The sequence below is a fragment of the Montipora capricornis genome, chromosome 8 (assembly GCF_036669925.1).
Source record: "Montipora capricornis isolate CH-2021 chromosome 8, ASM3666992v2, whole genome shotgun sequence".
NCBI lineage: Eukaryota > Metazoa > Cnidaria > Anthozoa > Scleractinia > Acroporidae > Montipora > Montipora capricornis.
The window spans coordinates 48,533,203-48,548,100 of NC_090890.1; the positions used below are offsets into that span (position 1 = coordinate 48,533,203).

At 40.1% G+C, this 14,898-nt stretch overlaps 1 protein-coding gene across 2 annotated transcripts in view; it reads left to right on the top strand.

The window, feature by feature from the left end:
• LOC138060462 (uncharacterized) overlaps positions 1-14,898 on the top strand; it is a 50,290-nt gene that overhangs the window by 19,406 nt on the left and 15,986 nt on the right. For both annotated transcript variants that reach the window (XM_068906256.1, XM_068906257.1), the window contains exons 3-10: positions 598-946; positions 2,069-2,204; positions 2,690-2,863; positions 5,010-5,162; positions 9,651-9,818; positions 10,381-10,533; positions 13,361-13,528; positions 14,277-14,441. In XM_068906256.1, the coding sequence (XP_068762357.1) occupies positions 598-946; positions 2,069-2,204; positions 2,690-2,863; positions 5,010-5,162; positions 9,651-9,818; positions 10,381-10,533; positions 13,361-13,528; positions 14,277-14,441 (1,466 nt within the window). The remainder of the gene's footprint in view (positions 1-597; positions 947-2,068; positions 2,205-2,689; positions 2,864-5,009; positions 5,163-9,650; positions 9,819-10,380; positions 10,534-13,360; positions 13,529-14,276; positions 14,442-14,898) is intronic.

Genomic DNA, 14,898 nt, shown 5'->3' on the forward strand with positions numbered 1-14,898 from the left:
GCGCTCAAAAACATCGCTAGTTAAAAAGAAAGAAGCCAAAAAGCGACTAAAAGATCACTTTGTGGAACACAATCGAATGCCGAAATTTTGCAGACGAAATACAACACTCAACTCAAAAAAGGAAACAAAATTGAAATTTGGGAAATGTTATAGAGAGAGAGAGAGAGAGAGAGAGAGAGCAATTGAAGAAAGAAAGAGACCGATTAAAGAGACGTAATTATAGTGAAGAGCATCGGAAGAACCTGAAAGAGCAAGCAAGAGCTCAGGAAAATAGACTAATTTGTAGAATAACAGGGGCATAGCCAGGATTTTTCAAAGGGGGGGGGGGGGGGTCACACTGTGTCAAACAGAGGGTACTCACCAGATTGTGGCCTTTTCGCCACTGTAGTTTAGTTGCTTAAAAAAAGGCTTACAAAGGACGGGGGAGGGGCGTCACGGGCACCCTAGGACCTCCCCCTAGTTACGCCCTTGAATAAGGTCAGACTGGTCGTATGGCAAGCCGAATCGTTATAAATATATCTGAAAAAAAAAAACATAAATAACTAATAATTGAGGAGTTCCGCTTTTTAATATCAACAATTTGATCTTTTTATCAAGGTCTGTAACTTCCCAGTGTGAGGTGTCCCTACCCCAAGAGACCAGTGAAATATGTAAAGCGACGAGAGACAATGAGCTGGCTACAAAAAAGGTCACCTTTACCTACAAATTCAACCCTTCCTTACATGGCTTCGCATTATTGAATATGACCCCCGGTGAACTGGCTGCTGTGTTAACTCAAGATCCTTTCAGCAGATACTACTTCACAACTTACGCTCAGACACTTTTAGCAAGCAATGCATCTCTTCATCTTTATTTGAATATCCACGACGGAAGAGAGATCACAGACATTTCAGAATATCTCCCGCTATCAGCATTTTTTCAGTCAGCTTTGGAGCCAGTACTTGGAGTAAGTAGACTGAGTCATTCCATATTGGAAGGGATGTGCTGCGAATAGTTTTAATTGAGATTTTGCAGTAGAGCAATGGTTACGAAAGGTAAAGCTGCCGTTACAATTGCGTGCACAGAAAGAGGATACCTAAACTTCGAGCCAGGATTCGAGCTAGGATCCGAGCCAGGATTCCAGCCAGGATTCGAGCTAAGATGAGCTTTCTCCGCTATTTATTCTCGAATCGTTCGGTTAGGTTATGTCTCGAATCGGTTAGGTTAGGTCTATTTGCGTTGGTTCTAGTCTAGTTAAGTCTAGTTAGGGTTAGGGTAGGTCTTGGTTAGGTTAGGTTAGGTCTCGGTTAGGTCTCGGTTAGGTCTCGAATCCTGGCTCAGATCCTAGCTCGGATCCTGGCTCGAATCCTGGCTCGGATCCTGGCTTGGATCCTAGCTCGGATCCTGGCTCGGATCCTGGCTCGGATCCTGGCTTTATTCTTAGTTTATCTCGCACAGAAATAGACTATATTTTATTCTTTTTTTTACCGTCCACCTCAGGTTTGTCATTTCAATTACTATTACGAGTTATCGACGTTAAATAAGGTTACTTTACTTTACTTTACTTTTGGCACTGTTCATCTGTTATCAGGTTATGACAAAGGAGGCTGTCATTATTCAAAGATCACGTTTATTAACTATGTTGTAACGAAGTTAACAATGTTAAAATTTATTTAGCGGGTACACAAAATGGAAGAATGAAGTAAAAAATGTTGATAGCTTCACTGAGTAAGAAAACGAATAGCCTACCGCTTAACACTTTCGGGATATCTGAATTTTTAAAAAATATATGCAAACGCAGAGAGGCACCGATAAAACGTGGAAGAATGCACAACACCAGCATACAAACAAAAATATGCGGACGTTAATCCGAAGAAAGTGATCCAAAACCTTTCCGACCATCGTCCGAATCTTATCAGTACTGGGCGCGAGCCTACTCACTCACTCACAAAAATCTAGCCGGTATCCACCATCAACGACAGCAACGAGAGAAGAATGGTTTCGTAACCATTGAGTACTTAAAATCAATCAGAAAATGGGCCCTGCCTGAAATTTCTGTAAATGAAGCCGTCTGTCTTTTCCTGTTTAGAGATACACCGCACTTCCTTCCAGATATGAGACTTTCATTCGTAACAAATCTATATGGATAAGCGACAAGCACTTCACTCAGCAGCGTCTGGCGGGAACCAACCCAATGTCTATCCGCCAGGTGACTATCCAAAAAGGTTGGTGCTTAAAGAAGTGGAACTCGGTCACTTTGACTGAAAAAACTTGAGTATCATGCCCAACTGGAAATTGACGATTTATGTATAAAGACTTACAAGTAACCTCCATTTCTTCTAAAGTATAACTTTGACAAGCAAACGTAGGTCATGTTGATTGGGAACTCATTTCTACTCTCATTAAGAAAATGGCAGGAGACCCTGAGAGTGTAAACAAGCATCCCTATCGGTTGAGAGCATTTTTTTTCAGGACTGAAATCTAACAGGAAGGTCATCACTCAAGAAGATTCTGATGCACGCTCATGCTTACTGAAACCGCTTGCGTAGATTCGCTTTGCGAGCTATTAAATGCACAGTTACTGTCCCTGTAGAAAATGTAGCGACACATTGATGGAATCAATGGTGATTTCCCGCACGGGTCTGTTCAGTTTGTCTTAGTTCTTTGTATATAAACGTTTTGCAGAAACAAATTATTGTTACCTCCACAGAAACTGAAAATAATCATTGCAGTGTTAAGACAACAAAAGGTGAATGCTGCCGTTTTCCATTCACGTACCATGGAGAGGTTTACTTGGGTTGCACTACTGATGGCCATGACAAGCTTTGGTGTTCAACAACGGGCAATTATGATAAACATGGCCTTTGGGGAGACTGCTCAGCCAGTAAGTTGAGACTTAGGCCTGACTAATATCACTCAATCAGCTTGCTTCATTTCTTGTCCAGCGACGGCAAATATTTTAACAACATTTAACCAGGTATTGTCCCCCAAGTGATCCAGCGAGATTGGGCACAATATTTTTTTGTCTCTCAAATCAAGATTGCGGACAGCATACATTTCTCAAAAAAAATCAATGCAAAACTCCTGAATGGAACGCTGACACAGAAATACGTGCGTTTTGTTGAAATTCACGTGCGTAAATAACCTAAATAAAATTTACGCGGCAGTGGAAATCCAAAAAGTTGAACCACTCTCAACTATTACGTTAAACGAAAGCAGGTCATGCAATATCTTGTATTTTATTTACGCACGTAAAGCCATTCAAATTCAGGGGCCTAAACATCGTAAAATTTACGTGACAGTGGAATCCACCTTAAGGTAATTCTTTTGAAATTGACCTACTATCCAGATTCCTGTTAAACTTAGCACAATTGATGTTAGCGCACAGGACATTAAAAAAAAATGCAATAAAAAGATAGGGTTACCGTGCTTTTTTTTTACCAAGTTACTTGATCAACCGGAAAAATAGTAGTTATATAGCAAAAGCTACTGAATATTACTGAAAACTTGAGCCTACATGTTTTTCCGGTCCAAAATCTTTCAGTATTGCTCGATCTTGCAAGAAAAAGTAAGCAAATTGGACCGCTACATCATCACCTCACACTTAGTGTCTGGCTCTTAATGCAGTTTTCACGTCATTTATATATAAATACAACAACTTCTACTATCCAACTTTTTTTCTCCACAAAGTATGTTTTCCGTGTACCTATTGCAAGTACATAACACCATTAAAAGAAGGGGGTCACCGCGCTCGTTCAGGAGAAAATAGCCATTCGTTGACAGATTACGCTTGGCGTCAGTGAAAATCTGCCATTTTATCAATGCGCACGAGCTTATGCGCGCAAGAAATTATGCGCAGTGGATTTGCGCAATGCAAAGCCAGGGAATCACCTTAAGTACGGCCCTCGTGCTTAGACAACAAGACATATATATGTAAATCACTTTTTTTTGATTGGCCGCACGGATCTGTTCAGTTTACCTCAAATATTTGTACGTATAGAAGAAGTTTAAAGTCGTTTCTGGCCTGTCGGCCATACAACTTCCACCCTATATATTAAATAAAAGGCGACATTACACTGGACAATTCCATCCTAAGAAACTCGTTCAAGTTAGTATCAAAGCAAGCAAATACCAACACAGTTTTATTTCACGTACAATAAAAGAATTGAACTCTTTACCAAACAGAGTCATTGAATACCAGTCAGTGGAAGCCTTCAAAACGGCTGTCAAGTGCCATGTTTAAAAAAAACTTGAAAACGCTCACCCCGGAACTTTTTATCATTTTATTTAGCACTTGCACCTGTCTCATGATCATATTTTAACACTAACACATGCACATTTGCACATGTGCAGTGATCGGTTATGCCTTTTGCAGGTCACACAATTAGAATTGGAATAAGAATTACGTTTTTGTTACATTTGCCGTAACAAAGCTTTGAAACTTTATTTGATAAGTTAGAAAATGCCAATTATTACGTACTTAGAACTCTCTTCAATCTACCTAAGCCTATTAGTTACGAGCAGATCTTGTTGCAGTATAATTTAGATGCCATTAAACATAGGCGCCTGGTCCAAGCTCTGACACTTGTGTACAAAGGCTATCCCTATTATATAAGTAATATGTTTAGAATCAAAAACTGTGCTTACAATCTTCGCGGCAATGGTAGCAGACTCGATCAGCCGGCCCCCAATACTAGTTTTAAACACAGATCTTTTTCGTATATTGCGTGCCGCCTCTGGAACAATATACCTTTCCATGTTAGGGAGGCCCCAAACCTTAAGAATTTTGTGGCCAAACTAAAGAAACTTAAGTTGAGCCAGGAGGAGTGAAGTTGTGATTCCTGCTCTAATTAGATGCTATTTTAAATTTATAGTGTGGATAGGTAATTTTATTATAGATTCTTAGTTTAGTATTTTCTTAATTTATATACTATTGTAGATACACGTACATTTTTGTAACGAGTCCTTTTTTAGCCTCATCAATGTCACGTGTTTAAATAAAGTTTTTAAGTTTTTTTTTTTCACCGCAGAACCTGAAGTTTGCAGTGTTAGGACAACAAATGGTAAATGCTGCCGTTTTCCATTCAACACCTATGGAAAGGTTTACAAGAGTTGCACTATTGATCGCCATCACAGGCCTTGGTGTACAACGGTGGATGGCCAATGGGGAAACTGCTTAACCAGTAAGTTGAGATAAATACATATATTTTGAATTTAGGTAAGTTGATTTTAAGCTTTGAAGACGATGTAGAAAACTTTGAAGCTTTGAAGACAAGATCCCTAGTATTCCATATTAAATCCCTTCGCAAGTCAAACTTCGCGGCTTAAGATTGGTCTTGCAAGAGTGCCTTTCCCGGGCGTAAGAGTAGGAAGGCGCTGACTATAATATGAACGCCAACCCCGAGGCAGGTCCTTACCCATGCAAACAACAATACACTGAACCCGACAACAGTGGTAGCCATTTTGTAAATAAACACCTTAACCTTTAGGCGGCTGATTGTTCCCAAATATGAAGCAAAAAATTGTGCCGGTCAGCAATTATATCTGAAGATTTTCCTCAGTTTAGTGTAACTTCAAGTCAACTTTCTGAATTCCCATGAAAATGAAAACAGGGATGTAAGCGATGAGAATTCTCACAGGATAGAAAAGAGTTTAAAGGTTACCAGACCTCAGCGACCAACAGAGAAAGGTAGTCACTAAAACATGGAACGACCTAAAACGACCTAGCTACAACCACCTAAAACCATCTACAACCACTCACAAAGAATCGAATACCATCTTAAACAAGCCATAATTGTATAAAATAAGAAAGACGACAATATCTGGTTACCATTTAGCCAAATAAATCCGGATGGCATGATCGTGGCATAAAGGTAAGCGATTTTCCGAATTTGTTAAAAACCAACCGGATGAGAATTGCGCTTTACCCTGCATTCCATCCTGTAAACCGCGCTAAAATCGTGAGAAAGGGCCTGGAAACGAAACAATCCTCACGAATTTCCCGAATTCCGGGAAATGCCGGCACTCTATTTCCCGGAAACTGGGAAATTCGTGAGGATCGTTCCGTTTCCAGGCCCTTTTTCACGATTTTAGCGCCCTTTACAGGATGGAATGCAGGGTAAAGCGCTATTCACATCCGTTTGACAAATTCGGAAAATCGCTTACCTTTATGCCACGATCATGCCTTCCGGATTTTTTTGGCTAAATGGTAACCACATATTGTCGTCTTGCTTATTTTATACAATTATGGCTTGCTTAAGATGGTATTCGGTTCTTTGTGAGTGGTTGTGGATTTTTTTGAGGTGGTTGTAGGTGGTTGTAGATGGTTGTAAATTTTTTTGAAGTGGTTGTAGGTGGTTGTAGATGGTTGTAGGTGGTTGTAGGTGGTTTTAGGTCGTTCCATGTTTTAGTGACTACGAACACAGAAACCAAATTTTGATTGATATGATGCAGGGGGAAGCGAGAGTGACGAAAAGTTCAACTAACTCAGTTGTGAAAGGTTTTAAAAGTACAAAGGTATACAGATAGACATATCATAGACCATCCGGCCACCGAAAATAAGAGGAAACGCTTGGAATTTAAAAAAATACTTTTATATCATTAGAAGAATCACTCCTTACTACAAACCAAATCTACAGCTCGGTACGAGCTATTACAAGATTTGAATTTTCCATGTCAACATTAATATTTAAAGGTAAAATATTTGTTGAACATAAAAACAAAAACATTTCTTGGAAGCCCATGTGGACACAAGCCTCCTTAAAGAAAGCCAGTTTCGCAAAACTTCGTTCCCTGGGCTTTCCTCCGCCGAGGGGGGTGGGGGGAGGGGGGAAGGGGGCGTCGGCGGAGTAAAGCCCTGGGAAAGAGGTTGAGTTCGCATGGTTTGCAATTGACGTCACGGCGGCCATGTTGGTCTACAGAACAATGCTGTAAAATGCCTTTTGGGAATTTGACTCTATTCTTATGCAAAACTTGAGAAGTTCCCAAAAGATCTTTTCGCTATTGTTCTTTCCAACAAGATGGCCGCCGTGATGTCACGTGCAATCAAACGATTTTCTATTGGGTGTTTTCATCTGACGTCACGGCGGCGATGTTGGTGTACAGAACAATGCAGTAAAATACCTTTTGGGAATTTGACTCTATTTTTATGCAAAACGTGTGGGGCCATTTTCTACTGTTTTGTAAGCATTTAAGGACGTTCGCGCCCAAAACGTTCCCACGTACAGATTTTTTTAAAACTTGTCACGCAGAAAGGTAATGATCTACTTTTGCCAAATAGGCAAAAAAAAAATGGGGGGTCACCGTGCTCGTTTTCAAAATCATGAGGTGCATTTTTAGAAGATTGCGTTACTTTAAGACGAACTTAGCTTACAACTGTCAGCAATAAAAAAGCTACATGAGTGAAATTTAGATCAGGTGAACGTACTCAGTTCAACATATATAATATAACTAAATTAACCTTTGCAGCTGATGTCTTTTTCTGAGGTAAAATAGACCTTGAAAAACGATACATATTAGTCTAAGAAAGAAAACTTCGGTCGCGCGAGAGCGTAAAAGGCCAAATATTTGTAACTTTTCACTTACAGATTTTTTTTGTTTTTTGTTAAAATGGACAAAATCAAGAAACGAAGTGATCTACGGAAAGAAAAATGGGGCTCACCTAGCATTCAAGAGAGTAAAATCGCTGCGAAGTTCTCAAAGCGATTGTCTATTCGCACTGTCACGCCATTGCGTGACATTTCTGAGAAGACCTGGGTCCACAGCTATCCCATGATGCCACATACTTTCATGTTCCATTCTTGTGGAAAATTTTTGCGCCTTTAGCATCGTGTTTACCTGCGTGGTCTACGATGCATGACGTGTGCGTGACATGTGCGAAAAGATGCGCAGTAGCAATGGGCGCGAACGTCCTTAACACTAAAGACTGCAATGCCGTGTAACGTTCTATACATTACGTTGGATCAACACAAACAGAAATGATCGTAAACACGTCACTGTTCAGACAGATCAAACAACGTTCACGAAGAGGGTGGCCGCTGAATATCGGGCCGTCATATGCAGGTTCAACTGTATTTTATCGCAGTTTTTTATCTTTGAATGTTTTAAAAAATCGCTTCTTTTTTGAACAATAACATGGCACTCGTTAAGAAAATTAACGCAGAGGTTGTAATAAGACAGAAATCTATCGAAAATTGTTTCAACATGTCAAAAAATGAGGCTAAATAACAAATTTTTATCCCAGAATAGTGTGCTTTGATATTTGCACCGTTATACTTGAACTGGAAGACATGAATCATCAATAAGTGATCGAATGAAGATTTTCATGCTCCGTGGCATGTTCAGACGCCATAATATTTAATCGTTCTCACTACAAATGAACGCAGTGAATATGCGTCCATAAAGTACAAAGGAGCGGTTAGCTTCAACTTTCTCAAACATTTAATTTTTCTTAGTTGAGAACCTTCACACACAAACAGTCCAAGATTTTATTTTTTATTTTATTTTTATTTTTTATTTATTTCTAACAATAAACACTAGCTACACATTAAATCAAAACAGGATAGAAAGAAAAAACATGAGCAAAAAAAAAAAAAAATGAAAGGAAAGAAAAATAACTTAAATGCACGAAATCACGAAATAAATAGAAAAGCAAACAAACGGCTAATATCGCGGGGAGGGGAGGGCGAAAAGATTTCTGATCATATTTTAATACAATTAAAAAGTAACAGTCTATAAGATTTGTAAGGAGCACAGCATGACGTTACGAGTATTTTTTGGTGTTAATTTACAAATTTTCAACTTTGTATTTATAATTGATTCTAGTAATAAATTCGGTTAGTGCAAGTGAACTGTTGTTTAGTTTACTTACATACACATAGAATGTCATGAAAAGGAGGGTGTAATTGAATTTTCTCACTGGCTTCATGTATGTTGGGTGCTTAAAGGTGGCGAAAAGCATTTCTTTTGTATCTGGTTGAAAGTTGGAACCGTGCTGAGTGTTAAACCAATTAATGACTTTGCATGCGAAGGTTTTGGTAAATTCGCAGTCGATAAAGGTGTGATTTATGGAGTCTGGCTTACCACAGTAGATGCAGTCACTGTCTGTACTGTATGGTTGTCCAATATCAAAGATGTATGCTGTAAAGTGGCATGATACTGGTCACATTGGCATACATGGAGGGTTGGACGGACGTACGTACGTACGTACGGACGTTCGATGACGTCATGGCTATAAAACCAAGATTTCTCGCATCGATGGGTTACCATATTTTCTTAACAATAGTGCTCGGCAACTTGTTAAATAATGGACAGGTGTAAAACACAGGTCCCAGGTCATTGTTTTACCAATACAGAAACAATCCTAACCATATACCAATGCTAACATTATGCCTAAAAACTCTTGTTTAGGTCTAACTAGGCCTAAGGTTAGCTGTAATAAATGTTTAGGATATTTTATGTATTGGTAAAACAGTGACCTCTAACCTGTGTTTTGTACCTGCGGTTAAATAATCTAGAAGCTGAGTCTTGAAATGTCCTGCACTTGAACTCTTTCAAGAACACTCGAGAAGTGACCACGGCTCGTGCCTCTCTAAGCACTTCTTTCTTTTTGTTCTTTAATATAAGCTTTGTTTTTTTCATTTTTCCCTAACAAATTACTGTTCGTATCACAGAAGTTGCAGATTGCAGTGTTAAGACAACAGTAGGTAAATGCTGCCATTTTCCATTCACCTACCGAGGAAGGGTTTACCATACCTGCATTTCTAATGACCATCCGAGGCCTTGGTGTTCCACAACGATCAGTTATGATAGGCATCAGCAATGGGGAAACTGCATACTCAGTACGTTAAGATCAATCATGATATATTTTGAATTAAGTAAGTTGATTTTTGAGGTTGAAGGTGAGGAAGCAAATACCAAAGGGAAATTGTAAGCCATATTAATTCTCTGTGTGAGTCAAACTTCGCTTTCTGCCAAGGCGGAAAACTTGAACGCGGCTTTCTCGAAAATGCAGGATGACGCTGACAATAAAATGAACCAATCACACACAAACCAACCCGTCTCCAGGTCCTTACCATATAAAAAAACCACAGGACCAGGCAGTATGCAGTGGAAGCCATATACACATATTTCCGTATTAACCTCATCAGCACGGCACAGCTTTTGTTCTTAGCGCGCCCCTATGAGCTTGCAGGAATTTTCCTTTCAATCATGAAACGACCTGCCTTTTTTTTCAGGAACACTTTCATGGAATCGAATGAAAAGGGAACTAAAAAAAAGACTAACGAGAAAGTAAATCCATGTTTGTGATTGACTGCGCATATTTGTGCAGTTGATTTGAGGTATTTGCATATATTAGGCTTTCTCATATTTTGCACTAACAAATTACTGTTCCCGCCACAGAACCTGAAGATTGCAAAGTTAAGACAACAGAAGATAAATGTTGCCGTTTTCCATTCAACTACAATGGAAAGGTTTACGAGAGTTGCACTAGTGCTGGCCATCACAGTCCCTGGTGTACAACAGTGGATGGCCAATGGGGAAATTGCTTTCTCAGTAAGTTGAGATTAATACTGTAAAGGGGCATTTCGTGAAATACATATGGTGTAAGATCTTTTGCATAGAAGACACGTGTTCAACTTCAATATTCTGTATTATCGTTTGTATGTTCTCCAAAACATAAAACGGTGTAACCTATTTCTGTGTGACGTTGATTACACTGGCGGCAGCGGTGGGATTTAAAGTCCGAAGGCGGTCTAACAGCAGGAACCGCGTCAAAATGAGAACAAGTGGACACTACAGGTGAAGAGCTCTTGAATTCAGCAGCTCGTGAATACTGATACGGAATTCAGGAGGACTGTAAGAGCCCTGTGTGTTTATTCACAGGGTCAAAATTTCAAAACCTTGATTTCTCAGTTCCTTCAGTATGCAGATCTTGCACATATCAAGCTTTCAGATAGTCGTGCTTAGTTGCTCATACGGAAATTTTAATCAGGTACTGCAAGCCGGTGCACCTCGTGTTTGTCAAATTTTTCCGCATGATGACATACAATTGAAACCTGGAACTGAATAAATGATAGAAGCCAAACTGGAGATTGGGTATGATCATACTACGGGTAGTCCTGTAATTTTAGAGGAGTCAAAGGAACTATAAGGCAAAGCGGAAATCAGCATAGCTCATTCCTTAGTGAACCCCAGGGAAAGACCGACCCTAGCTCGAGTTGCTAAATCCTCAGACAGGCCAGTGACAGCGGGAAAATCTTCCTGGAGCTGAGTATTATCTTGTTAGTAGAGTAGATGGCCATGTTATTTCAATGGAACCAGATCCAGACTTCACAAGTGCATGTCGTCCATCTTGCTCATTCATTAGACTTCTGCCAGAAAGGAGCTGCCAAAGAAGAACGAAGGATAGAGACCCGGGTTGCAAAGTAACCTATGAGGGCTTTCACAAGACCAAAGGGGGCACTTTTTGTCGCAGTGATAACGTTAATTTAAACAGAAAAGGAGGAAATCTTTGCAAAGGACATTACTTACTAAGGAAAGTAGGGCTTCTGAGAACATGCAATTGACGAAGGTGCAATGAAACAGCTGCCTCGTCAGGTACCGCAGCATTAGCGAGAACTTATTGAACTTATTGAACCGTCACAAAGTTTTGGAGCAGTCCAGTGGTACATGCAAGGAAACAGGATGGGACATATCGTATGTACCTTTCAGCTACCGTAAGCTGAACCAGTTCACAATGAAGGATGCCATACCACTGCCTCGGACAGAAGATGTGTTAGAGGCTTTAGGTGGGGCTCAGTGGTTACTAGCCTACTATAGTCTTGGCTTTAACTTGTGAAAGGGTTCTGGTGGGGAACTGTGTGAGTGTGTCGGTCTGGTGTGCCAGACAGCTTACACCACGGAAGAAACTTTAAGTCCCTGGTGTCTGAAGAGATGTGCCATTTGCTAGAGATCAACAAAACGCGATTAATTTTATACCATCCAGAGTGCAATGGGCAGATTGAGAATCTGCAAAAGACCCTAAAGAGTATTCTGAAGGCCAGAGTTGAGAATGATCCCCAGGGTTGAGATGAGCAGTTGCATTAATATATGATGGCTTTTACAAGGAGTGTCTACTCGTCCACGGGACACACACACCTGTTGAGTTCATGTTTGGAAGAGAGATGAAGATACCTCTGGATTTATGCATAGAGCCGAAGACATTGAAATTAATTACAAGAATTTGGTAGCTGATCCTCAGAATAGTGAATGCATAACATAATAAGGCAAAATCTGAAGGTAGCTCATCGTCGTATAGCCTCCCACGCAGACGTTCCTCCTCCACGAATGTCTGCTTAAAGGAAAAACCACTTCCGTTCACCGGCCGTTTGCCCACTATTTGTATCAACTAATCAGCATTACCTAAGAGTGTTGTAGGCAGCCAATCACATGCTGCGAAAGAATTTCACACAAAACACGAGTTTATCCAAGACTACTAGAAAACGGCCTCTGATTGTTCAATTATCCAGTTACTATTAACCCATGGGTAAGTGGCCATCGGACGAAAACGTTGATGCGTGCGCCGGGAAAACTTGCTTTTTCCTCAAACTGCTATAATGATGGACCAGTGTCCCGCCAAAAATGCTGAAATTTCTTTGTAGCTTCATAGAAAAGGACTTAGAAATGTCATGTTTTAAGCCTTTAGCGGGTATTTTGCTCGAGCCACTTGCAAAGCAATTTGCAAGTTTAAGTGAAAGCCAGCTCGACGAGTTAGCGAGCAAGAGGCATTCAAAGAAGACAAAGGATGTCACAAACTGTCACAAGCTGTTTTGGTTATGTTATAAAACAAGTAGTAAACGATTCAGCGTGTACTATCGAGTTATAGTTGCAATTGGGAGGTTTGTACGCAAAGAGCTAAAGTCCACTCGGCTCTCGCCTCGTGCGACTCACGAATTTTGATTGGATATGTGTTGCCAGACGCGCGTTTTAATTGGCAGGTAGGAAATGTGAGCGTGTATCAAGAAAATCTGTTTCAATCAAAAGGTAAAAAAACCCCAGCATTTTCTTCATTTGTCGAATTATCTTTGAGAAATATTTTATAAAAGCAATAGAGGACTTTTTTCCGTGTTTCCATAGCCTCATCTAAACAATCGAGGGAGTTGGGAGAATTCGAGACAGTTATGCAAGCCTGAGACGCAGTCGAGGGTTTGCATAACTAGTACTGTCGAGAATTCTTGAATATCAGAATCCCATAACAAACAAACAAACAAACAAACAGTGTAGTGGGAAAGTAAACCCTTTTTGTGATGGACCGCACGGATCTGTTCAGCATATCACAGTTATTTGTATATACAAATTTTGTCCTTACATTTGCCCTTACAAATTACTGTTCCCATCGCAGAACCTGAAGATTGCAGTGCTAAGACAACACTAGGTAAATGCTGTCATTTTCCATTCACCTACCATGACAAGGTTTACACGAGTTGCATTAGTAATGACCATCACAGTCCTTGGTGTTCCACAACGATCAATTTTGATACGCATTACCAATGGGGAAACTGCTTACCAAGTAAGTTGCGATAGACCTAATCGGCTAACTCAATGTTGTACTCAATTCAAATCTCCCCGGATTAAGGTTCTTTGTGTATTGTATCTGCATGATAATATAACATTCATATTTAAATGATATAATGGAACAAAACGTTTTATTCCCAAAGGGTTTGAATAGGGTACAACATTGAGTTAGCGGATTAGGACTATTAATACATAAAATTATATTTTGAATTTTGGTTAGCTCGGATTTTTAAGGTTCACCTGGAAGCGAGACAGGCAATGTTTGTGGAGAATGTGCTCTTGGGTAGTCCATATTAAATCACTCCACTAGTCAAATTTCGCTTTTTGCAAAAGGGGAAGAAATGAAATTGGTTTTGCAAACGTCTCTTTCCCGCGAAGTAGGAAGACTACAATAATATGAACCGATCACACACAAACACCCGCCCCAGGTCCTTACCCATGCAAACAGCAGACCCAACGGCGGTAACCATATTCACAAATTTCCGTCTTACCGGCTGGCCTTATCATCACGGTATAGCTGCTTTCATTCCGATTGCGCCTCTATGGCCTGGCAGGAATTTTCTTTCTAAGAATGAAGCAACCTGATTGTGAGGGAGCACACCTATGGAATCGAATGAAAAGAGAACAGACAAAAAGTATACCGAGAAAGTAACCCTCTTATTAATTCACTGCGTGAATCATGTTAAGTTTATCTCTCTGTTCTTACATTTTGCACTAACAACGTTCTGTTCCTGCTGCAAAAGGCGAAGATTGCAGTGTTAAGACAACAAAAGGTGAATGCTGTCGCTTTCCATTCACCTACAATGGAAAGGTTTACAAGAGTTGCATTGCTGATGGACGTGACAGGCCTTGGTGTTCAACAACAGACAATTATGATGAGCATGGCCTTTGGGGAAACTGCTCAGCCAGTAAGTTGACATTAAAAAGAATATTTTGAATTTTAGTAAGCATTTTTTGGTAAGTTGATTTTTTTAAGGTCGACGGAGAGGTACACAATCATGAGCGAGTGGAAAATGTTCTCCTCGTAGTCCATATCAAATCATTCAGTCTGTAAGCCAAACTTCTCTTTTTGCAAAAGGAGAAAACGTGAAATTGGTCTTGCAAACGTGCCGGTAACGCGGACAATAATATGAACCAATTGCTCACAAACGTTAACCCCGCGTCTGGTCCTTACTCATGCAAACAGTCCTATCACCAGACAATGGTATGTAGCCAGTGTACACATATACCCTTTTTTGTTTGTCCTCATCAGAACGGCATAGCCTTCATCTCCCGCAATGCGCCCCTATGAGCTTGCAAGCGCGTATCCATTGCCTTTAAGGAAGATGGAAAGGACCACATTAAGCGCCAACTTACGGTAACTGT